The sequence below is a fragment of the Dasypus novemcinctus genome, chromosome 17 (assembly GCF_030445035.2).
Source record: "Dasypus novemcinctus isolate mDasNov1 chromosome 17, mDasNov1.1.hap2, whole genome shotgun sequence".
Classification (NCBI taxonomy): domain Eukaryota; kingdom Metazoa; phylum Chordata; class Mammalia; order Cingulata; family Dasypodidae; genus Dasypus; species Dasypus novemcinctus.
Genome location: NC_080689.1, coordinates 79,249,452 through 79,273,036, shown reverse-complemented (window position 1 = coordinate 79,273,036; position 23,585 = coordinate 79,249,452). Strand labels below are relative to the sequence as shown.

Here is a 23,585-nt window from a genome sequence, read left to right as displayed (position 1 = left end):
ACTTCCCCAAGAGGTCGCCGAAGTGTTCCAGGGGGTCACTGGTCAGGTAACTTCTGAGCATCATCAGCAGTCATTACAAAAAAAACCCAAAACTAAAAACAGCCCAAATCCAAAGAAAACAACCCTTCTGAACCCTAAATTTTGCTCAGAAAATATGATCATTCAGACTCAGACCCCATTCCTCATGGAACGACCCAGAAAAAAACATTCGCAGATGAAGTATTAATGGTTAGACACATCCTGAGTCAACTTGTCTTCAAAGGAAGGTTTTGAGGAATAACCTCCCTCATCATTGTGGCACCTTCCTTGCATTTGATGAATACATTTTGGAGCACTGCTGCACTGCAGAGATTATAGTTTACAGTGTAGTTCACATTCTCCCCCAGTCCATTCAGTGGGTTATGGCAGGATATATAATGTCTAGCATCTGTCCCTGCAATATCATGTAGAACAACTCCAAGTCCTGAAAATGCCCCCACATCTCATCTCTACATCACTCTCCCTGCCCTCAGCAACTACCGTGGCCACTTTCTCCAGGTCAGTGCTACAGTTTCTTCCATTACTAGTCACAATAGGTCTATAATTAGAATGCCAGTAAATTTACTCTAATCCATATTTTATAGTTCCATCCTGTGGACCCTGGATTGGTGATGTCCACTCCACCTCTGTATTGAGAGGGGGCTTAGATCCGTGGCTGATGGATGCGATTCTCCTGCTTGGAGTTGTAGGCACTCTCGGTGCCTGGTGTGGTGGTTGACCATCTTCACTTCCCCGTTAGCCGACCTGTGCAAGTCCAACAAACCAGGGAATAGGAGCTGCAACTCTGCTGAGGCTCAGGGCCCAGCTGGCACATGGCCAGTCCAGAGACTGGAGTCTCCTGGGCATACACCAACCCCAGCACCAACCACAGGTTCAGTAAAAGTGATAAAAGAGGCATGTGCAGAAAGTTCAGGGAAGCAGACATAGCTCAACTGATAGAGCGTCTGCCTACCATATGGAGGGTACAGGGTTCGATCCCCAGGGCCTCCTGACCCATGTGGTGAGCTGACCCACACACAGCACTGTGCACATGAGCAGAGTGCCCCAGAAGGAGAGCCGCCCCATGTGAAAAAAGCGCAGCCTGCCCAGGAGTGGCACTGCACACATGGAGAGCTGACGCAGCAAGATGACGCAACAAAAAAGAGACGCAGTTTCCCAGTGCCGCCAGATAATGCCAGCGGACACAGAAGAACACACAGCAAATGGATACAGAGAGCAGACCATTGGGGGTGGGGGGGAAAGGGGAGAGAAATAAATAAAATAAATCTTTAAAAAAGAAAAAAGAAAAAGTTCACATCTGAGTCCAACTCTTTCACACTTAGGATGGATTTTTTTTTAAGGAAGTCCCAGGAATTGAACCCAAAGCAGGTGCTCAACCACTGAGCTACACCCGCTCAGCCATGTTGGAATTTTTAAGTACCACGGCGGGTCCCCCACGTCAGCTTGATCCGAGCTGCCCTCAGGATGGAGTCCGAGTAGCTAGAAGGGACTCTTTTGGGTCCCCGTTTTACAGAGGGGGTGTCCAAGGCCCACAGCGGGCTCTCTGGCAAGGGGGCCAGAAGCCAGGTCAGGAGCTGGCTTAGGGAGAACCCTCTGCCATGGCAGGAAATTTCTTAGCTCAGGAAATCAGTTAATATCCTGGGTTCGTGGACACGGAAGCAGAAGGCTGGCCAGCTTGGGTGGCCCCAGACCTTGGGCAGGGCCAAGCAGCTAAACTCAAGAGTCACCAGCTAATGCCACCTTCTAGTTCTAGCCAGGTGCTCATCTTCGAAGTAACAATAATGCTAGCAGTGCTGAGCACACGCCCAGGTGTTGATTCTTTCCAAGGCATTTCCATGTGCGGGCTCGCCGGCTCCTCACCGTCCCTGACGTGGTGGGAAGGCTGGGGTCAACCTTAAGTGAGTTTCCCAAGATGACACAGGCCGGTGCAGTACTAGAAAGTGGGGGTTTGGCTCTATAATCTTCTGGGGTTTTTTTGTTGTTGGAGGTATCAGAGATTGAACCCAGGACCTCATGCATGGGAAGCAGGTGCTCAACCACTGAGGTACAGCCTCTCTCCTCTTTAGAATTTTTGACTGTCTACCAGAATGCCCGGCCATCCTCCCCGGGCTGGAGGCGCCAGCGGTTTGGTGGGGGCAGCAGACACGTGGCGGATGATAAAGACATGTGGCGACAGGAACTTCCTGGGGTGCTGGAAATGATTTCTATCTTGATGGTGGGGTGGGGGGTTGCAATGTGTGTTTACATCTGCGAAACTCATCCAACTGGACTTTCAGGATGTGTGCGTCTCACTGAAAGTTTCCCTTTTAAAACGTAAAAATCTGAGAATGCTCTGGGAAGAGTATGCCCTCGGAGTGGGCCGGGGGGGGGGGGGGGGGCTTGGCCAGGCCTGGCTGCCTGGAAGCGTGGCAGGGGTCACCTCGGTGGCCCTGTGACCCAAGTGCCCCTTTGCTATCGAGGTGTGGCTGCACGGGGTTCCCAGGGCGGGGCCGGAGATGTCCAGAGCCCCTGGGGAGCACTGCTGAGGGAGTCCAGGGTCATCTGGCTGTGAAGCCAGATCAGCCCGGTTCTGCTACCAGTCTAGCTGTGTGACCCTGGACAAGTCACTCACCCTCTCTGAGCCTCCCGGGAGGCATCCTCTATGAAGTGGGAGAACCGTGATGTCCCCCTTGCACGCGGGATGGGAGGACTGAGCAGGAAAGCACCCAGGCCTTACTGCTACGGCGGCGGGATGGAGGCCAAGGTCTCCCACTGCCAGGGAAGTGAACTTTGCCATCCGCCTGCCCCGCCCGCCCGAGCCTCCCCCAGCCAGCCCCACTCTTGGGGCGCCCCAGGTCTGGCCCGGGGGAGGATTCCGAGGGGCTGGCTCAGGGGCGCCCCCGGCCGGCTCGGGAGGGAGTGAGCGGCCCGGCCACGCCCTCTGGCTCCCCAGCTTGGACCCGCGCGTTCCCAGGCAGCCAGGCGGGCGCTGCAGGCAGGTAGGCGGGGGGCGCGCATCGGGGCACTGGGGCTCCCCGAGCGGGGGTCGGCTGGGGGCGCGACCAGCCCGGCCCGCCGGCTCGGGGGTCCCGCTCCCTCCCCTCCTCGCCCTGCCGGGCGTGTCTCCTCTCCTTCCAGAGGGCAGGGATGGGGCGGTCTGTGCTGGCCCAGGAAAAGAAAGTCTTTGTTTCACTGCAATTGGGACAACCTCTGAGCAGCCCTGCTCCGCAGAGGGGCAAGGAAAACGAGGGTTTGGTAAAAAGCAAGATTCAGCGTCTCGTTACAGTTGGCAAGCTTAGGGCGCCCCTCATTTAAGTCCCAAGGCTGCCTGAGACTCTAGCTTTCGCTGTTGATTTGCACGTGCCCCCCTCTTTTCTCCTGTGGTGTGGCGGGGCCCCTTTCCCAGGCCAGGCTCCAGTGCGGGGAAACAGTGATTTCCTTTCGTCCTTGTCCCGGGGCCCAGGCACCGAGGCTGGAATCCAAGCGCCACCCAGGTTCCATGCCCGGGGGGGACCTGAGTGGCTGAACCTCGCTGGGGGGTGGCAAGGGGGTGCGTCCGGGGAGGGGGGCGCTCTCTGCGGTAATTCCCAGCCCCGGCTCCTGCCCCATGAGCTGGGGTGGGGGCAGGAGGCCGGCTTCCCCCCGGGTGGGCACACTTACTGGAGTCCCCGAATAACTCCTCATTGTTGGGGCGAATGACAAACTTACAAAGAAGAGGAAGGCGCCTGCGTTCCTTCAGGGTGTGGTATTTGATTGTGAAGTATAGGCTCTCGTTTCATCTTTACCGTTCTCTTTATGCCCATTTGACAGACCCAGCGCAGGGACGCTCCAGGCCAAGCCGCTTGCCCAAGGAAGTGGCCCTGGTGAGTAGCCCACCTGCCCGTTGCTCCTGCTCTGCCAGGTTATCTGCATGCCCCCCCCTCCCCCCCATTCTCCAGGGGCTGAGCTCCTGCCGGGATCCCAGCCCAGCTGACCCTATCTTGAGATCCAGCATTCGGCTGGGGAGACACTTGGACGCCAGCTTTCGGCTGTAATTTTTTTGGGGGGCGGGGGGGACAACATTTAACTCCCCATCTCGCCCTGGCTCAGAAGTTTTAGCACGTGGATGGATTCTAGTTCCAACAGGCGACCTGCAGTCCCGGCCTTTTTTTCCTCCCAGCTTTTCCTGTGCAGTCAGATCAGGGAGTTGGGTTTGGAGGTCAGACTCGTTCCGGGCTGTGTCTCCTGCCCCGCCCCCGGGAGGGGCCCTGAGCACCAGGCTCAGCCTTATCGCCGGCTAATCTGTAGGCCAACCTGTGTCTTAGACAGACAGACAGACTGGGGCGGGGGCAGAGGAGGCCTGCGGGCGGCTCGCCTGCTCCCCCAGCCTCCCGCAGGCTCTCCCCACGTCCTACTTTGCGGGAGTGGAAGGGAAGGGGCCTCCCATGCCCCGTGTGACTGTGGGCAGGTGCTCTGCCCTCCCGGCCTCATCCCCCTCCTCGTGGACCCTGCTGGCTTGGGGTCCCCACGGCTGCCCCGGGGGCCATGCTGGTGTTTACTGCTGTCCCCAGAGTGCACAGGTGCGTGACAGTAGCCCTCCGGGGCAGACCCGACAGCAAAGCCTGTTTCAGAGGCTCGGCCACTCCCATCAGAGCTGCGGTTTTAGAGACAGACAGAAATCACATGCAGACGCTCAGGGCCCGGACGCAGAAGAGGCAGGGGGAGGAGGGAAAGCAGGCCACTGACCCCACCCAGGAAATGTGACTAACCCGGCTGGCTGCCCAGGGCGGTGCAGACGCGCCTTCCCAGGCTGAGGCTGCTGCGCGGGGGGACGTGGCCGTTCGAGACCGACCTCAGAGGTGCCGCCTCCTCCAGCAAGTCCTCCCTGCCTGGCCGAGGACTGTCCACCCCCCTGCTCACTGGGCAAGGTAGGGCTGGGCGGCCCAGGAGGAGTGAGAGGGAAATGGGAAGCTGGGCAGGGCGAGGCTGGAGGAAAGAAGAACCCAGGAAAGCAGAAGAGCTGTCGAAGGGTGAAAGTGGGGGGCCGCCGAGGGCCTGCGGTGGGGCTGGCCGGCGGGCGATTGAGCCCCGCGTTTCTGGAAGCACCCCGGCCCCGCTCTGCCTGCAGGTGCTCCTCCGGCAGGGTGGCGGGGCCGGGCTGCTCAGGGCTGCCTCGGGCTAGAGGTGAACCCAGACTTGCCAAGGCTTGGCCCCAGCACAGGAATGTCGCGTCTCTGCAGAGGACTGGGGCGGAGGGGCTTTGGGGACGGGGCCGGGCAGGCCTCCCCGCTGGAATCCAGACCCGCGTGGCGCCGGCGGTTATTTTGCAAGGTCGACAAGAGCCCGGCTGGGGGTCTGCCCGGCTGCCTGGGGTCGGGGGTGAGGCGAGGACGGACAGTGACCGAAATCCCGCTTGCAGTCCGGGGAAAGCATCGGCCCAGAGCCTGCGCACCTGGCTGCCGGCCCCGCTCCGTCCCAGACGCGGAGGACCCGGTGTGTCCCTAAGCGTTCCTGCCTGCCCCCAGCCCTTCTAGGGCAGCGGGGTCTGAGGAGGGCAGGGACACCCGTACCAGGCTCCCGGGGCTGCCCAGCATTGCCTTGAAGGTTTGCCGAGCTGTGACAGCCCCGCCCCCGCCCCAGGGCGCCCGGTGTGTTCTCAAAGTCCGGCCGAGGGCCAGCCAGCAGAGGGTGCCTCCTCCCTGGGCCCAGGATCCCTGGTCTGACCCAATCTCTAGCTCTGCTCCCTGCCTCCCCAGCTGCTCCAGGCTGACCAGCCCGTTGGCATCCCACGCTGGCCCTCGGCCAGCCCCTGGAGCCCAGCAAGTCCCATTCACCAGACCTAGGCTTTGAACACCTGCAGGGTGCCCTCTAGATCCAGGGGGCAAAACACAGCCCCCGCCTGAACAGTTCCTAAAGCAGAGGCAGGTCCAGAACTCAGGGCAGGATAGGAAAAAGGGAAGGCTTTGGTAGAGGCACAGCAGAGGCTGCCTGGGGAGGTGGTGAGTTCCCCGTCACCAGAAGCATTCAAGGAGAGGATGGCGTGGGACGCCGTAGGAGGGATTTCCGAGCCCAGAGCGTATGGGTGGTTGTTGGGAGGCACCCGGGGAGGCGTTCTAGGTAAGGGCTCCCTCTGAAGCAGGCGTCTGGGAGTCTGCGCAGTCCCCCCTCCCAGGGCAGTCTGTCCACTGCCCCCCACGGGGAGTGGTGAACTCCCACTTGGCCGCCCCTCCAGCCACGCCAGGAGGGCGCCCTTCTCCATCTCCCCCGAGCCTGCGCAGTGCCGCGCCCGGGCGCGCACGTGGAACGGCCGCGGGAGGCACCCAGAAGTGTCGGGGGAGCCCCTGCTCGAGGCCGCTGCGTGGGGTCCTGCCGGGCTGGGGCAAGCCCCGGTGAGGCCGGGCTTCGCCCTGGGGCAGAGGGACGCGGGCGCCGTGACGGGCGCGAGGGCGGAGGGGTTCGTGGAGCTCGGGACCCTCGGGCCGGGCAGAGGGGCACGAAGGGCGAGGCGAGGCGTCCGGGCGCGAGGGTGGAGGGTAAGAGACACCCCACGGGGGGGCCTGGGCCGAGCAGCTCGAAGGCGGCTGCCCCCCGGGGAGTCCGCTTTGACCCATGGGGTGGGGGCGCGGGGGTCTTACGAGCCCCCAGATGGTTGCCCCAGGGCACGGTCACCGGCAGCCTCGGGAACCCCGGGCCCACGGGTTCAAAATGCAGAGGCGCAGGCCCCGCCTGGGCCCGGGGCTTCAGCGCCTCCGGGCGGCCACGCAGGAGGCCGGGGGCAGGGGGGCGTGGGGGGGGGGGGCGCGGCAGCCCGGGCTCGGGGCCCGCTAAGCTCTGGGACTCGACCCGAACCCCCCAGGAACGGCGAGAAGCCCCCCGCGCTCGGCCCGCGGGCTGGGGCTGGAGGGCGCCCGAGCTAGGGGATGTGGGCGCAGCATGTGACCCGCGGGATGGAGAAACACCAAACGTTCCTTCTCCGCCCCCCCTCCGCCCCCGTTAGGGAAACTGGAGCCAAAAAATGCCTTCCGCTGTTCCGCAGTTGGCATTGGGACAGGAAAGTCCCAGCTCCTGTGGTCTTTTGCATTCATTACCGCTGCCCTTGACCTCCCGCTGTGTTTCCTGCTCTGACTCAACACCCTCGGCTCTCTTGCACTCCCCCCATCTCTCCTCCTACTCCCCCTGCCCCTAAGTGGTCTCCTCCTGGTGCCAATTGGCCTCCCGTGTGCAAAGCAGGTGCTCAACCGCGTGAGTCACTTCTGCTCCAGCAGTATTTCCCTTTGCCCCGAATAACTTTTAGTACAAAAAAAAATTTGCTCCCAGGGACCTGCGGAATAAAGATGATGTTTATCATCCGGCATCTGGGGTGGATCTGGGCATCCGGGAGTGGGAACCCAGGCCAGGGGATGGGTGGAGCCCTCCAGGCAGGGAGTTTAGAATTAGAGGGGGATTAAGTATGTTAGCTCCAGGGTTTTTTGTTTTGTTTTGTTTTTTGTCGTTTGTATTTCTTCTTTGGGCAAATGTCTATTCAAATCTTTTCCCTTTTTAAAAATTGGGTCGTTTGTCTTTTTATTGTTGAGTTGTAACATCTCTTTATATATTCTGGATAGTAAACCCTTATGGGACTTGTGATTTCCAAATATTTTCTCCCATTGAGTTGACTGCCTTTTCACCCTTTTGACAAAGTCCTCTGAGGTGCAAAGTGTTTAATTTTGAGGAGGTCCCATTTATCTCTCTTTTCTTTTGTTGCACGTGCTTTGGGTGTAAGGTCTAAGAAACCACCACCTACCCCAAGGTCTTGTAGATGTTTCCCTATGTTATCTTCTAGGAGTTTTATGGTCCTGGCTTTTATATTTAGGTCTTTGATCCATTTTGAGTTGATTCTTGTACAGGGAGTGAGATAGGGGTCCTCTTTCATTCTTTTGGTTATAGATATCTGGTTCCTGGCACCATTTGTTGAAGAGACTGTTTTGTCCCGTTAACATTAACTTGGTAGGTTTGTCAAAAACCAGCTGACTGGGAAACGGACTTGGCCCAGTGGTTAGGGCGTCCGTCTACCACATGGGAGGTCCACGGTTCAAACCCCAGGCCTCCTTGACCCGTGTGGAGCTGGCTCATGTGCAGTGCTGATGCGTGTAAGGAGTGCTCTGCCACACAGGGGTGTCCCCCATAGGGGGACTTCCCGCATAGGGAAGCCCCATGCACAAGGAGTGCACCCGTAAGGAGAGCCGCCCAGAGCGAAAGAAAGAGCAGCCTGCCCAGGAATGGCGCCGCCCACACCTCCCGTGCCGCTGACGACAACAGAAGCGGGCAAAGAAACAAGACGCAGCAAATAGACACAGAGAACAGACAACCGGGGCGGGGGGATTAAATAAATAAATAAATCTTTAAAAAAAAAATTAAAAAAATAAACAAAAAAAACCCCAGCTGACTGTATAGATGAGGGTTTATTTCTGGATTCTCAATTCTATTCCACCGGTCGATGTGTCTACCTTTATGCCAGTACCATGCTGTTTTGACCACTGTAGCTTTGTAATATGTTTCAAGGTCAGGCAGTGAAATTCCTCCCACATTGCTCTTCTTTTTTAGAATGCTTTTAGTTATTTGGGTGCACTTTCCTTTCCAAATGAACTTGGTAATTGCCTTTTCTAATTCTGTAAAGTAAACTGTTGGGATTTTGATTGGTATTGCATTGAATCTATAAATCAGTTTAGGTAGGATTGACATCTTTATGATATTTATTCTTCCAATCCATGAACATGGAATGTCTTTCCCTTTGTTTAGGTCTTTTAAAAAAAAATTTAGCATTGTTTTTTGGTTTTCTGCATATAGGTCCTGTACTTTCTTGGTTAAATTAATTCCTAGGTATTTGAGTTTTTTTGTTGCCATTGAAAATGGAAATTTCCTCCGATTTCCTCCTCAGATTGATCAGTACTACTGTACAAAAATATTACTGATTTTTGTGTTGATCTTGTATCCTGCCACTTTGCTGAACTTATTAACTCAAGTAGCTTTGTCATGGATACTTCAGAATTTTTTAGGCACAGGATCATGTCATCCTCAAACAGTGAGAGTTTTACTTCCTCTTTTCCTATTTGGATGCCTTTACTTTGTTTTTCTTGTCTAATTGCCCTGCTAGAACTTCTTGTACAATGTTGAGTAACGATGGTGACAGTGGGCAGCCTTGTCTTGTTCCTGATCTTAGAGGGAAAGCGTTCACCCTTTCCCCGTTGAGTGTGATGCTGGCTGTGGGTTTTTCATATATGCCTTTTATCATATTGAGGAATTTTCCTTCTATTCCTATCTTTTTAAGTGTTTTTATCAAAAAAGGACGCTGGATTTTGTCACATGCCTTTTCTGTGGCAATTGTGTTTATCATGTGTTTTTTTCCTTCAGTTTGTTAATGTGGTGTATTGTGTTGATTAATTTTCTTATGTTGAACCAGCCTTGCATACCAGGAATAAATCCCACCTGGTTGTGATGTATAAGTCTTTCAATATGCTGCTGGATTCAATTTGCAAGTATTTTGTTGAGAATTTTTGCATCTATGTTCATTAGAGATTGGTCTGTACTTTTCTTGTAGTATCTTTATCTGGCTTAGATATTAGGGTGATGTTAGCTTCATAAAATATGTTGGGTAATTTTCCCTCCTCTTCAATTTTTTGAAAGAGTTTAAACAGAATTGTGTTCATTCTTTTTGAAATGTTTGGTGGAATTCACCTGTGAAGCCATCTGGTTCTGACTTTTCTTTGCTGGGAGATTTTGATGACAGATTCAATTTCTTTCAATGTGATTGGTTTGTTAAGTTCTTCTATTTCTTGTAGCGTCAGTATAGGTTGCTTGTGCATTTCTAGGAATTTGTCCATTTCATCTAGGTTGTCTAGTTTGTTGGCATACAGTTTCTCACAATATTCTCTTATGATTCTTTTTATTTCTGTGGGGTCAGTTGTAACTTGCCCCCTTTCATTTCTGATTTTATTTATTTGCATCTTCTCTCTCTTTTTTGTTAGTCTAGCTAGGGGTTTGCCAATTTTATTGAACTTCTCAAAGAACCAGCTTTTGGTTTTGTTGATTTTCTCTACTGTTTTTATTGTTGCTCTCAATTTCATTTATTTCTGCTCTAATCTTTATTATTTCTTTTTTTTTTTTTGGTTAAAGATTTATTTATTTATTTAATTCCCCCCCCTCCCCCGGTTGTCTGTTCTCTGTGTCTATTTGCTGCGTCTTGTTTGTTTGTCCTCTTCTGTTGTCGTCAGAGGCATGGGAAGTGTGGGCGGCGCCATTCCTGGGCAGGCTGCACTTTCTTTCGTTTACGGGGCGCACTCCTTGCACATGGGGCCCCCCTACGCGGGGGACATCCCTGCGTGGCAGGGCACTCCTTGCGCGCATCAGCACTGCGCATGGGCCAGCTCCACACGGGTCAAGGAGGCCCAGGGTTTGAACCGCGGATCTCCCATGTGGTAGACGGACGCCCTAACCACTGGGCCAAGTCCGTTTCCCTATTATTTCTTTCCTTCTGCTTGCTTTGCTCTTCTTTTTCTAGTGTCTCTAGATGGTCAGTTAAATCTTTGAGTTTAGCTCTTTCTACTTTTTTAATACAGGCATTTAGAGCTATAAATTTCCCCCTCAATGCTGCCTTCACTGTATCCCATAAGTTTTGATAAGTTGTGTTCTTGTTTTCATTTGTCTCAATGTATTTACTAATTTCACTTGCAATTTCTTCTTTTTTTTTTAAGATTTATTTATTTATTTCCCCCTCCCCCGCCTCGATTGTCTGCTCTCTGTGTCTATTTGCTGTGTGTTCTTCTGTGACTGCTTCTATCCTTATCAGTGACACCGGGAATCGTGTTTCTCTTTGTTCCATCATCTTGTTGTGTCAGCTCTCCATGTGTGCGGGGCTGTTCTTGGGCAGGCTGCACTTTCTTTTGCACTGGGCGGCTCTCCTTACGGGGCGCATTCCTTGCACATGGGGCTGGGGACACCACTGCGTGGCAGGGCACTCCTTGCGCGCATCAGCACTGCGTGTGGGCCAGCTCCACACGGGTCAAGGAGGCCTGGGGTTTGAACCGCGGACCTCCCATGTGGTAGGCGGACGCCCTAACCACTGGGCCAAGTCCGCTCCCCAGCCTATATCTTTTGACTGGGGGGCTTAATCCATTCACATTCAGTGATATTACTGTAAATGCTCTGTTTACTTCCACCATTTTATTCTTTGGTTTTCATATGTTATATCATATTTTTGTCTGTCTTTTTACTCTTTTGGTTATCCTTAGTGCTATTCTTTCTTCTCCTCCAAGCCTCTCTCTCTCCTGTCTTCTTTATTTCAGGTTCTAAGGCTTCCTTTAATATTTCCTGCAAAGGTGGATTCTTTTTTGCAAACTCTCTTAGTTTCTGTTTGTTTGTGGATATTTTATATTCACCTTCATATTTGAAGGACAATTTTGCTGCATAAAGAATTCTCGGCTGGCCGTTTTTCTCTTTTAGTATCCTAATTGAATCATACCACTGTCTTCTTGCCTCCATGGTTTCTGAGGAGATATCTATGCTGCCTTACTGGATGTCCCTTGTCTGTGATGGTTTGATTCTCCCTTGCTGCTCTGAGAACTTTCTCTTTATCTTTGACGTTTGACATTCTGAGTAGTATGTGTCTTGGAGTAGATCTGTTCTGATTTATTCTGATTGCTGTACGGTGCACTTCTTGGACATGTAAGTTCATTTCTTTCATGAGAGTTGGGAAATTTTCAGCTATTATTTCCTCAAATACTTTTTCTGCCCCTTTTCCCTTCTCTTCTCCTTCTGGAGCTCCCATGGCAAGTATGTTGTTGTGTTTCATGTTCTCATTCAACTCTCTGAGCCTCTGCTCAATTTTTTTCCCTTTATTTTCTTTCTGTTCAATTTTAGCTGTTCTGTCTTCAGTATCACTTATTCTTTCTCCTATCATTTCAAGTCTGCTGTTGTAGGCCTCTATTGTGTGTTTTTTTTTAAATTATTTATTTATTTTTTTAAAATTACATTATGAAAAATATGAGGTCCCATTCAACCCCACCGCCCCCGCCCCCCACTCCCCCCACAGCAACACTCTCTCCCATCATCATGACACATCCATTGCACCTGGTAAGTTCATCTCTGAGCATTGCTGCACCCCATAGTCAATGGTCCACATCATAGCCCACACTCTCCCACGTTCCATCCAGTGGGCCCTGGGGGGATCTACAATGTCCCGTAGTTGTCCGTGAAGCACCACCCAGGACAACTCCACATCCTGAAAATGCCTCCCCATCTCATCTCTTCCTCCCATTCCCCACACCCAGCAGCCACCATGGCCACCCTTCCCACACCAATGCCACATTTTCTCTGTGGACATTGGATTGGTTGTGTCCATTGCACATCTATGTCAAGTGGGGGCTTAGATTCCATATGGGTACTGGATGCACTCCTCCCGCTTCCAGTTGTAGACACTCTAGGCTCCATGTTGTGGTGGTTGACCTTCTTCAACTCCATGTTAGCTGAGTGGAGTAAGTCCAATAAATCAAAGTGTAGGAGCTGAAGACTGTTGAGGCTCTGTGCCTGGGTGTCATATTATCAGTCCAGAGATTCAAATCCCCTACATATATCTTAAACCCAGCACCAACTACAATTCCAATAAAGTAGCATGCAAGTCTTGTGAAAGAGATCCCCTCTGAGTCCAATTCCATCACGCAGAAACACCAGCTCCAAAGAAGGGCTATCTGTCATGGCAGTGAACCCCTTCTGCCATGACCATAGAACCCGTGGGTCTCTTTATCCCTCAAAAGAACCGATACCTGGGGTTGTATCTACCTTATCTGTCTCTTAGACTCTGTTCAGTTGTACATAGGGGTATTCCTTCTGACAACCTCCAGACCCTTTTTTAGAGACTCACAGCCTTATAATCTCATTTCTCCTTTCCATTTCCCCCTTACATTAGGTCAAACAGCTTCCCGAAGTCATGTTATTATATGTAGACAGGTATATTCTCCTGTTCCGCATTGAATCTTTAATTCAAGGTCATTTTCTAGTTGCTTCTTCAGCTGGTATGTGGTAGTGATCCCTCGGTGCCAGGGAGGCTCATCCCCGGGTGTCGTGTCTATTGTGTTTTTGATCTCACCTATCGTGTCTTTCATTCCCAAGAGCTCTGTTTAGGATTTCAAATTCTTCTTTGTGCTCACCCAATGTTTTCTAGATGTCAATTATCACTTTAACCATAATGTCTTTTAACTCATTAATTTGATTTTGGAAAATTGTGTGCATCTAACTGATTAGTTCTCTCAAATTCTGCATCTCTTCTGGGGCTTTGATATATTTCTTTTCTTGGGCCATGTCTTCTATTTTTTTGTATGGCTCATAAATTTTTGCTGATGTCTAGGCATCTGATTAGGATGTAGTTTACTCAGATGCTCAGTTTCTTTCTCTTTTGTAGGGATTTAGTGGCAGGAGGCTGCCACTGCTCTTTGATTCTTGACTCGACCTGGATTGTTAGGACTGTCCTGCTGATTGCTCAAAACTGGGCACTGGACCCAGTAATTGGTTGTAGATTCACTTCCTAGGGCCTTGGGAGGGAGGCTATAGAGTCTGGAAAAAACTTCTTATTTTTAATTTTTTTCACATGCACTTCCTTGGTCTCCCGGCAAATGGTGCTCTTTGGCAGCTCTCTGTTCCAACACCTGGTCAGAGTGTGTTTGCTGCAACATATTTGGGATCATGTGACAGAGCTTCCTGTCTGGAGGCTGGGAGCCTTGTGATTCAAACTTTCTCTGAGACAGTTCTCCAGCCTTCTCTGGCAGCCCCCTCCCTTTTCCTGGCTAGGGAATGTTTCCACTCCCTCTGAGTCCTCAACAATCAGTCTCTGTTGGTAGAGAAGGAGCTTGGGAGGGTCGTATATATTTAGCCCTTTGCTGGCTCCAAGGCAAAGAATGGCGCAGCCCCACCTGGCCTGGAAGGGCTCCAGGGACACAGCAGACCAGATTTGTGGGTTGAAGCTGGGTCAGCCTTAGGCTGTGTCCCTCTCCCTCCCCTTCCCTGGGGAGGTGGATCCCTGGAGCCCCCTTGTCTGTCACAGGCCCAGAGGCCCGAGAATTCTAAAGTGCCTTTAGTGGGGGGATGGTGCCGGCAGCCCCTGCTGCTTTCAGCTCACGGTTCTGTCGTCGCTATTTCCCTCCTTTTTCCCTCTCTCTTCTGGGTGGTGTCCAGCCATCGCCTGGTGTCCTAAACCGTAGAGGATCTTTTTCTAGGCTATTCTAGCCTGTCCTCTAGCTATTTTTCTGGAGAAGAGAGTCATGTGTCTTTCTAGTTCGCCATCTTCCTGGAAGTTCTCTATCGTTGGATTCTGTTTGCTAAAATTTTGTTAGTATTTTTTGTGCTTATGCTCATGAGGAATATTGGTTTTAGTTTTCCTTTCCTGGAATATATTTATCTGGTTTTGATAGCAGGCTAAAGCTGGCAGCGTAGGATTGATTGGGAAGTGTTCCCTCCTCTTCTATTTTCTGGATGAGTTTGTATAGAATTGGTATTATGTCTTCCCTAAATTTTTGGTAGAATTTACCAGTGAAGCGGCCTGGGCTTGGAATTCTTTTTTTTTTTTTTTTTTTGTAGCCATGTTTTGTTTTGTTTTTGAGGTGCTGGGGCCAGGACTTGAACCCTGGACCTTGTATGTGGGAAGCTGGAACTCAACCACTGAACCACGTGGCTTCCATGAGTTGGTTTTTTCATTTGTTTACTTGTTTTTTGTTTTCTTTAGGAGGCACCAGAACTGAACGCAGGACCTCCCGTGTGGGAAACAGGCACTCAACTGCTCGAGCCACATCTGTGCCCCTGTAGCAATGTTTTTGACTCCAAATTCAATTTTTTAAAAATGGAGAACTATTTGGGTAATCACTTTCTTTGTGAGTGAGCTTTTGTGGTTTGTGTCTTTTAAGGAATTTGTCCAGCCCATCTAAGTTGTCAAATTCATTGGCATACAATTTTCTGTAATGTTCCCTTTATCCTTTTACTACTGAGGAACCTGTAGTGATGTCTCATTTCTCCTTCCCGTGTTGGAAATCTTTGTCTTCTCTCTTTTTTTCCCCAGTCTGTCTAGAGGTTTCTTAATTTTACTCATAAAAAAAAGGACCAGCTTCATTGGTTTTCTCTCTTTTCTAGTGGTTTTCTGCTCTTTGATTCTTCTGTTTACTTTGGGTTGGATTTTCTTTTCCTTTTCTTGTTTTTCTTAAGGTGTGGATTTTGGACTTCTCTAGTACAAGCGGCTGCTGCTTAGAGAGGTGTGTCCCACCCTAGGTCCATACCCAGAGTTAGGGTTCTGGAAGCAGAAGAGAAGCAAGGCTGAGGGGCCGCGGCAGTGGGGACAAACCAGCCGGGGGTCAGAGCCCTGGGCTCAACGAGCTGCTCACTGGCTGTGCGACCTTGGACCAAGACCCTCTGGGTTTCTTAACCTGAGAAATCTACCCGGCGATAATCTCCTCTAGGGCTCCTGGAGATGGTTGGTGGACACGGCAGGGCCTTCCCAGACCAAGGTGAGGCTGTCGTGGTATTTGTGACGGTAACGGCTGCCTCTGTCCTTTCAGGTCCGGAAGTACCATGTACACATCCATCCCCCAGAGGTAGGTCTCGGCCCCCTCCTCTGCCTCTTCCCCGTGCCCGCCCCTGGCCCCCCGCCTGCCCAGGGCTTCTGCCAGTTTCTTCTAGAGACTTCTGGCGCTGCCGCTCACCCCCTGGGCCCCCTCCCTCCTTGTCCTGGAAGCCTCCGTGGCCCCTGAAGTCACTGCCCGCCCCCTCCCCTCCGCAGCGGCTCCCCGTTCCCCGCCTCGGTGCAGGACCCCGGCCTGCACATCTGGCGGGTGGAGAAGCTGAAGCCGGTGCCCGTGGCCCCCGAGAACCAGGGTGTCTTCTTCTCGGGAGACTCCTACCTCGTGCTGCACAATGGCTCCGAGGAACTGTCCCACCTGCACCTGTGGATAGGTGAGGGGTTTGGGACGGCCGGAGGGGGTGGCGTGGGGGCCGGCTCGGGCCTCACCGACCCGGCCCTGCGGCCTCCCCGCCCTGTCCCAGGTCAGCAGTCGTCCCGGGACGAGCAGGGGGCCTGCGCCGTGCTGGCCGTGCACCTCAACACCCTGCTCGGGGAGAGGCCGGTGCAGCACCGCGAGGTGCAGGGCAATGAGTCGGACCTCTTCATGAGCTACTTCCCGCGGGGCCTCAAGTACCAGGTCAGGCCCGCCCCACCCGCCCTGGCAGCCGCCCGCCTTGCGGCTGGCTCTCGTTCCGTGGAGGGCCCGGGGGCCCCGGGGGCCGCTGGGACGGGGCGCGGGGGGCGCGGGGTCCCCCCCCAGCCCGCTCAGGCTGGCCGCCGCGCCTGCAGGAAGGTGGCGTGGAGTCGGCGTTCCACAAGACCCGGCCGGGGGCGGCACCCGCCGTCACCAAGACGCTGTACCAGGTGAAGGGGAAGAAGAACATCCGCGCCACCGAGCGGGCGCTGAGCTGGGACAGCTTCAACACCGGGGACTGCTTCATCCTGGACCTGGGCCAGGTGCGCCGGCGGGGCGGGCCCGGCCAGGTGGGCGGGGAGGGCGGGCCCGGCCAGGTGGGCTGGCAGGACGGGCCTGGGCCAGGTGGGCGGGCAGGACGGGCCTGGGCCAGGTGGGCGGGCAGGATGGGCCCGGCCAGGCGGGCAGGGTGGGCCCGGCCAGGTGGGCTGGCAGGACGGGCCCGGCCAGGTGGGCAGGGTGGGCCCGGCCAGGCGGGCAGGGTGGGCCCGGCCAGGTGGGCTGGCAGGACGGGCCCGGCCAGGTGGGCAGGATGGGCCCAGCCAGGCGGGCAGGGTGGGCCCGGCCAGGTGGGCGGGCAGGATGGGCCCGGCCAGGCGGGCAGGGTGGGCCCGGCCAGGTGGGCTGGCAGGACGGGCCCGGCCAGGTGGGCTGGCAGGACGGGCCTGGGCCAGGTGGGCGGGCAGGACGGGCCTGGGCCAGGTGGGCGGGCAGGATGGGCCTGGCCAGGTGGGCTGGCAGGGTGGGCCCAGCCAGGTGGGCGGGGAGGGCGGGCAGGGTGGGCCCGGCCAGGTGGGCTGGCAGGACGGGCCCGGCCAGGCGGGCAGGGTGGGCCCGGCCAGGTGGGCTGGCAGGACGGGCCTGGGCCAGGTGGGCGGGCAGGACGGGCCTGGGCCAGGTGGGCGGGCAGGATGGGCCTGGCCAGGTGGGCTGGCAGGGTGGGCCTGGGCCAGGGTTGGCAGGGCGGGCAGGGTGGGCCTGGCCAGGTGAGCCGGCAGGATGGGCCCAGGAGGCCGGGGGTAGGGGCGGCTCAGCTGGCAGCCCACCCCAGGCTGGAGTACTCCAGCCTTTAGAAAACATCCTCCACTTGTCAGGACCGAAACTGGCCTCTGCTGCCAGTTTCTTCTAGAAACTTCTAGCCGTTGCCCCTAACATCCCGGCTCCTCCTCCCTCTTTCTTACAAGCCTTCGTGGTTCTCTGAAGCAGGCCGCCTGCCAGGCCATTCGCTGTGTTGCCCACTCGTCATTCATTTAGGCACCCTGCCACCGCCCTGACCAGCCCCGGCCCCCCCAAGGCCCCTGTCCCCAAGGAGCTTCTCCTGGGGCGGCCGCCGCGGCGTGCCTGTCGCCTGCCATACTCCATGGCAGGTCGTGGTGGGGGCTCGGAGGGGGGCTGTGGCCGTGTCTGGGGGGCAGGGAGGGGCCCCGTAGCCTGGCTAGACCCTCACGGGGGGAGATGTCATCCCAGCCAAAGGGGACAGGTGAGCTAAGGCACAGACAGGTGTGTGCACGGTGAAGGGCCCAGTTCAGCCGGGACTCAGTGGGCCCAGGGACCGGGCGGCGGCATTGCCAGGGACGGTGAGGCCTGGTCGCGACAGGTCCAAGTCAGTTGGAGGAGCTGGGCCTGCATTTTGTGCTGCCCAAAGGGGGCAGGCAGGTCAGTGAGGAGCTGACGGAAAGGTAGATCAGAAGTGGGGAGGTGGGACGGGGACCAGTGAGCAGACCTGGCCACAGTTCAGGAGAGGCCACGAGGGCTGGGCCCGGCTTGAGATCCTGGGCTCCAGGATGGTATTCATTCATTCATTCATTCATTCATTCATTCATTCATTCATTCATTCATTCACCTGGTTGTTAATTCGCCCTTTCATTCACCCATTCATCCATTCATCCAACAAATACTTACTTTGTGCCTAAATGTGTGCCAGGCTGTTTTCACCCTGGGTATCCCACAGCCAACAAAGCAAAGCTGAACAGCCATCACGCCCGTGAGGCTGACGATCTTGTCAAGGGAGCCAGTGTAAATAGGAGAAAGAAGTGACCGATGGCGCCCCGGGCCGTGGAGAACAGGAAACAGGGGCAGGGCCCCGCCGAGGTCCGCACGGAGGCCTGGGGGGTGGGCCTGCCGTCGGGGTGCTCCTGCCGTCGGGGTGCTCCTGCCGGGGGCGCCGGCCTTCCGCGAGGCCCGCGGGGTGCGGGGCGCGGGCGCGCGCTCACGGCCTCCCCGCGCCCCGCAGAGCATCTTCGTCTGGTGTGGCGCCAAGTCCAACATCCTGGAGCGCAACAAGGCGCGGGACCTGGCGCTGGCCATCCGCGACGGCGAGCGGCGGGGCCGGGCGCAGGTGGAGACGGTCGCCGACGGGGAGGAGCCCGCCGAGATGGCGCAGGTGGCGGCGCGGGCCGCGGGCGCGGGCGCGGGGGCCCCCTGGTGGCTGCGGCCCTGGCGGCGCGCGGCCTGGGGTGACGGCGCGGGAGGCCCTGCAAACCTGGCCCGCCCTGGCCCTCCAGGTGCTGGGGCCCAAGCCCGCGCTCAAGGAGGGCGACCCCGAGGAAGACCTCACGGCCGACCGGACCAACGCCCAGGCCGCGGCTCTGTATAAGGTGAGCCCGGAGGCCCGCCCTGGGCCTTGGGGAGTGTGTGCAGCCGGGTGGCGAGGGCCCAGGCGAGGGGAGAGTGGCGGTGGGGGGCTGGGCACCGGGGTGCATCCCGGGTGGAAGGGCCGCTGTGCCCTCCTGTGGCGGGAGAGGCCACTGCACTCCTCGACTGTTCTTGAAGGGAGACTTTGAAGCCAACGTGTGGCTGTAGCTTTTGCAGCTGTTTGTATTTACTTGGAATTTGGAGTCTGCCCAGTGTCCGAATGGATTTGGGGCCACCGGCTGGTGGGGATGGGGGGGGCAGTGTTTTCCTCCTGGTCCTCCATCGGCTGGTGGGCTGGGGGCGGGTCTGGCACTGCCCTCTCCCCCCAGGTCTCCGATGCCACCGGACAGATGAACCTGACCAAGGTGGCCGACTCCAGCCCGTTCGCCCGGGAGCTGCTGCTCTCCGATGACTGCTTCGTGCTGGACAACGGGCTCTGTGGCAAGATCTACATCTGGAAGGGTGCGTATGCTGCCCCCGCCCCAGATCCCCGCAGCTCCCCGCCGGGGGCCTCGGCCTGCCCGGCTGCTACCGAGACAGCCTCCTGGAGCTCTGGCTGCGGGTTTTCTCCTTGCTGTCCCCTCTGCCTAAATCCTAAAAAGTTCTGGAACCTTAGAGGCTCTCTGCAGGCCTCGCTAAAACATTGACTGCTGGGCACCATCTGATTCCGTAGGTCTGGGGTGAGAGATGAACCTGCATTTCCCCCAAGTTCCCAGGGGCCTCACTTGGAGAACCCCTGGCCCAGAGAATTCAGTGCTGCTGGGCCCTGCTCCTGGGATTCTGCCTTGAGGTGTGATGGAGATAAATCTCAGATATATTAAAACATCTCTTTATGTGGTGGGAGGTGGACCTGTGGAACTTGTTCTTCCAAGAGATCAGATTAGCTGGAAATAGAAACACTGCAGAGAAGCCTGCTCTGCCTGCTCTGACTGTTTGCAAATGCTGAGCCACAGCTCTGCTTTCCAGGGCTCCTGGGAGCTCCCCGTCAACTTTTCTGTGGTTGTCTTTTTGGAGCATGTCTTACGTCCCTGGCCAGATCCTAAATTTCTTGAAAGCAGAAATCACAGGGTCTCTAGTGTTTGACAAAAGAGCATTTATTCTCAATAAGTACTGGTGGGAGCAATCAAGACAGAGAGAAACTCCTGGGCCCCAGCGCAGCGGGACAGACGGAGGAGGGGTCAGCTGTGCCAACGATGGCTGCTACCAGGCAATGAGCACTATTGCTGCCCCAGAGAGAAATACAGGCAAAGGGGAAGAGCCTGGGGCAGCAAGCGGCACTGGTAGGTTTCTAAGAATTAAAGACAGGAAGGGAGGGAATTGTGTTCCTGGGTTGCCTCTTGCCATGGGGCACATGGCCCTGGAACCTAGGCCGGCGTGGAGGGCTTCCCAGGCCCGTCCATGGAAGCTTATTTAACCCTAAGCAGAGACAAGTCATCGTGGAAAGAGGAACGAGAGGAGGCCCAAGAAATTTGGGAGGCCTGGGAGACAGGTGGCTCCTGGGTAGGGGTGCGGCTGGTCAATTCCAAGAGGAAGAAGACAGCATATTAATTTCAGATCCAGTGTGGTTCATTCCATTTTTCTAGCCAGGCTGGAAAGCCGACCACAATTCCTGGCCTTGTCTCCATGGAAAACTGCCTTGAGCAGGAGCACAGTCTGTGCTCACCTCCAAAGCAGCCGCACCCCTTTGTCCTATTCAGCTTGACGAGAAACGCTTGCCCCCGTGCAGCGGGCACACTCAAGAGGCCAGGGCTCCCATCCAGAGTTTGCTGCCGGGAGTACCCAGGCACCTCCCTGAGATCTCTGGAGCCCCAGTCAGAGCAGAAGGGATTTTTTTTTTTTTTTTTTTTTTTAGGTGTAAGTGTTTATTGGTTCATGGGTTCAGAGGCTAGAAATCCAAAATCAAGGTGTGGGCAAGGCTGTGCTTTCTCCCCCGAGTCTGTAGTGCAACCCTTGGGGGGCCGTGGCTTACATCTTCTGCCTCCTGTCACATGGGGGCCTCGTGCTCCTGTCTGCTTTCCCGATTTTGGTTGACTTCTGGCTTCTGGCTCCTTTGACCTACTATGTCTGATTTTTTCCTGCTGATAACAGCAATCAAAGCCCACTCCAGGAGTGGAAGTGTTGTTTTGTGTTTTTTTTTAAAGATTTGTTTTATTTATTCCCCCCCTTGTTGTTTGTGCTTGCTGTCTGCTCTTTGTGTCTCTTCATTGTGTGCTCTCTATGTCTGCTTGTCTTCTTTTTAGGAGGCACTGGGAATGAACTTGGGATCTCCTATGTGGGAGGAAGACACCCAGTTACTTGTTGTGTCTCCTTGTTGCATCATCTTGTTGTATCAGCTTGCCATGCCAGCCCATTGCGTCAGCTAGCTGTCTTGCTTGGCTTCTTTAGGAGGCACCGGGAACCGAACCCGGGTCCTCCCGTGTGGTAGGCAGGTGCCCAACTGCTCGAGCCACATCTGCTTCCTTGGGAGCAGAAGTTTTGATGACTTTTCCTCTGGCTTGGGAGAAGTCTCAAGGGGCTGATATCACACCTCCAAGAGCTTACCAGCATTCTCGGGACCTCCTGTCCATGTATTTTTAAAATGGCCAGAAATCCTGTGGCCCTCGCCTGGGATTTCCCTGAGGAAAATGGAAAGGGGGCTGGAAAGGGTCCCTACCCTTTTAAAAAAAAAAATCTTTCTGTGATCTAGGGCGGAAAGCTAATGAGAAGGAGCGGCAGGCAGCTCTCCAAGTGGCTGAGGGCTTCATCTCCCGCATGCAGTATGCCCCGAACACCCAGGTGAGGGGACCCCGGCCCCTCCCCGGCCCTGTTCCTGGGGTTCTGCCTGTGGCCTCCAACCCCCAGACTGGACCCTGGCACAGTCAGGAACAGGCAGGCGTCTTCCCTCAGACCCGGCCAGTGGGAAAGCCCCTCCTCATCCTGCAACGTTTAAATGTAACATTTTCTAAGAGGTACTGGGCAGCACGTCCCTGGGACCCGAGAGCTGGGTGTGCCTTGGGACAGCTTGAGCTCCTCCGCTGGGCCTTGTCCCTAGCTGGGACCGTCCGTTCCAGCCCTGGCCTAACGGGGCTCCAGGGTCCTGGCAAGGGGAGCTGCTAAGGAGCATTTACCGGCTGTGCACCCAGGTCCTGAAGAGCCATCTATTTGCTCAGCCTGTCCCTGTAACCTTGCTTTCCAGCTCTTGGCTGATCCGGGGTGCAGCCCCACGTGGCCTGAGCCCGGCACCCTCCTGCAGATCTCACCCCCTCCCCATCCTCCCTATCCGAGGCATATGTGGCCACCCCGTGAGCCAGACCTCTCTCCCCCTCTCCCTGCAGGTGGAGATTCTGCCCCAGGGCCGCGAGAGTCCCATCTTCAAGCAATTCTTCAAGGACTGGAAATGAGGGCGGGCGCCCCCCGCCTGACCCACTTCTGCGCCCGGGCACCTCCTGCCTGCTCGTGCCTCTTCTGGCTGCCTGGCCCGTGCTGAGACGCCCAGCCCAGAGGGCGGCCAATAAAGGAAACATGCTTTCCCGGGCTGTCTGCCTGCTGCTGCGGGGCCGGGGCTAATTCTCACTGTCCCCGCCTAGTCACCCGGCTGGTCACCATCCTGCGGAGATGGCAAAGGGACACGGTGACAACTCCACAGCCTCTGAGGGGCCAGGCCTGGCTTTGCATGATTGAGGCAGAGGGGCCGCCCCGGGGACCCAGCGCGGCTCCACGGTGCACGGGGAACGCGGTTCGGTGGTGGCATGGGTCCAGGCCCCAGGTCGCTGTCAGCCATGGGCCCAGCTTCAGTCGCACATTCCACCCGGAGAAGGCCATGGGCTTGGGGTGCGTATCGGCTTGAGCCGTATTTCCTGCCCTGCCCTGATAACCCAAGGCCAGGCCGAGGCCCCGGGGCTCTGGGCTTGCCAGGCAGGACACGCCCAGTGCATTGTGGTCGGTGAGCAGCTGGGGCGCTGTGGGCTGCGGGAAGAGCACGGGCCCATGAGTCAGGAGCTGCGGGTTCAGGCTCTCCCCCTGCCTCTGTCTGGCCTGGGGCAAGTTCCTGTCTAGCCTTCAGTTTCAGTTCATTCTTTTGTAAGGGGGGGGGGCTGGACTATTGGGATGGTGGGTAAATAGAGGTGAGGTCTGTCCTGTGGGCATGACCCAGGGGGTCCAGCAAGGACTGAGTCAGGGTTAGGGGTCCCCGAGGCACTCCCCAACCCCGATCCTGAGGGGTACGTGGCTTCTGAGCTCCGGCACACTGGATTCTTCCGTCCCAAATGAAAACAGAAATCTCCACTGGGTTCAGCTGATTCTGTGCCAAGAAGCCCCTGGCACAGTGACACCCGGGCCCCCCACCCGACAGTCTACACCAAGAAAATGTGCCAGGGATGCTTCTTGAGAGGGTGGAGTAGGGGTGATGAAATCAGGGATCCGATGATCTTTTTAGGATTGTGTAGTGTAAGACTAGGTCTAGCCTCTTTCCCCAGAAAAATGCACACATCAGGTTTCTTCATCTGCTTCAAAGGGTCCAGACCCCTCCCCAACCAGCACAGCAACAGAACCCCCAACTTGGAAATTCCTGGGCTGACATAGCCCGATCCCAAGATTGGAGGCTGTGGCTGTTGTGTTGTGGGGAGCGCATTGCACGGCAAGGAAGTGGGAAGGGTTCCTGCAGGCAGGTGCTGGCCTTGCGTCCAGGCCTGGCTGCCATCGGTCTCA

General features: G+C 55.7%; 1 protein-coding gene across 4 annotated transcripts; it reads left to right on the top strand.

The window, feature by feature from the left end:
• Nucleotides 1–2,938: 2,938 nt before the first annotated feature.
• Nucleotides 2,939–22,412, top strand: CAPG (capping actin protein, gelsolin like). 4 transcript variants are annotated; one of them, XM_058279016.2, is made up of 11 exons: nt 2,939–3,017; nt 3,829–3,881; nt 15,570–15,605; nt 15,791–15,963; nt 16,054–16,208; nt 16,361–16,528; nt 18,499–18,648; nt 18,770–18,862; nt 19,229–19,361; nt 21,586–21,674; nt 22,214–22,412. In XM_058279016.2, the coding sequence occupies exons 3-11, from the start codon at nt 15,583–15,585 to the stop codon at nt 22,277–22,279; spliced, it is 1,050 nt and encodes a 349-aa protein (XP_058134999.1). In that variant the 5' UTR covers nt 2,939–3,017; nt 3,829–3,881; nt 15,570–15,582; the 3' UTR covers nt 22,280–22,412. The 4 variants fall into 4 exon arrangements, with proteins under 4 accessions (XP_058134999.1, XP_071065047.1, XP_058134998.1 ...); XM_058279015.2 differs by lacking the exons at nt 2,939–3,017; nt 3,829–3,881 and adding an exon at nt 4,730–4,925; XM_058279017.2 differs by lacking the exons at nt 2,939–3,017; nt 3,829–3,881 and adding an exon at nt 6,366–6,386.
• The last annotated feature ends 1,173 nt before the right edge of the window (nt 22,413–23,585 follow it).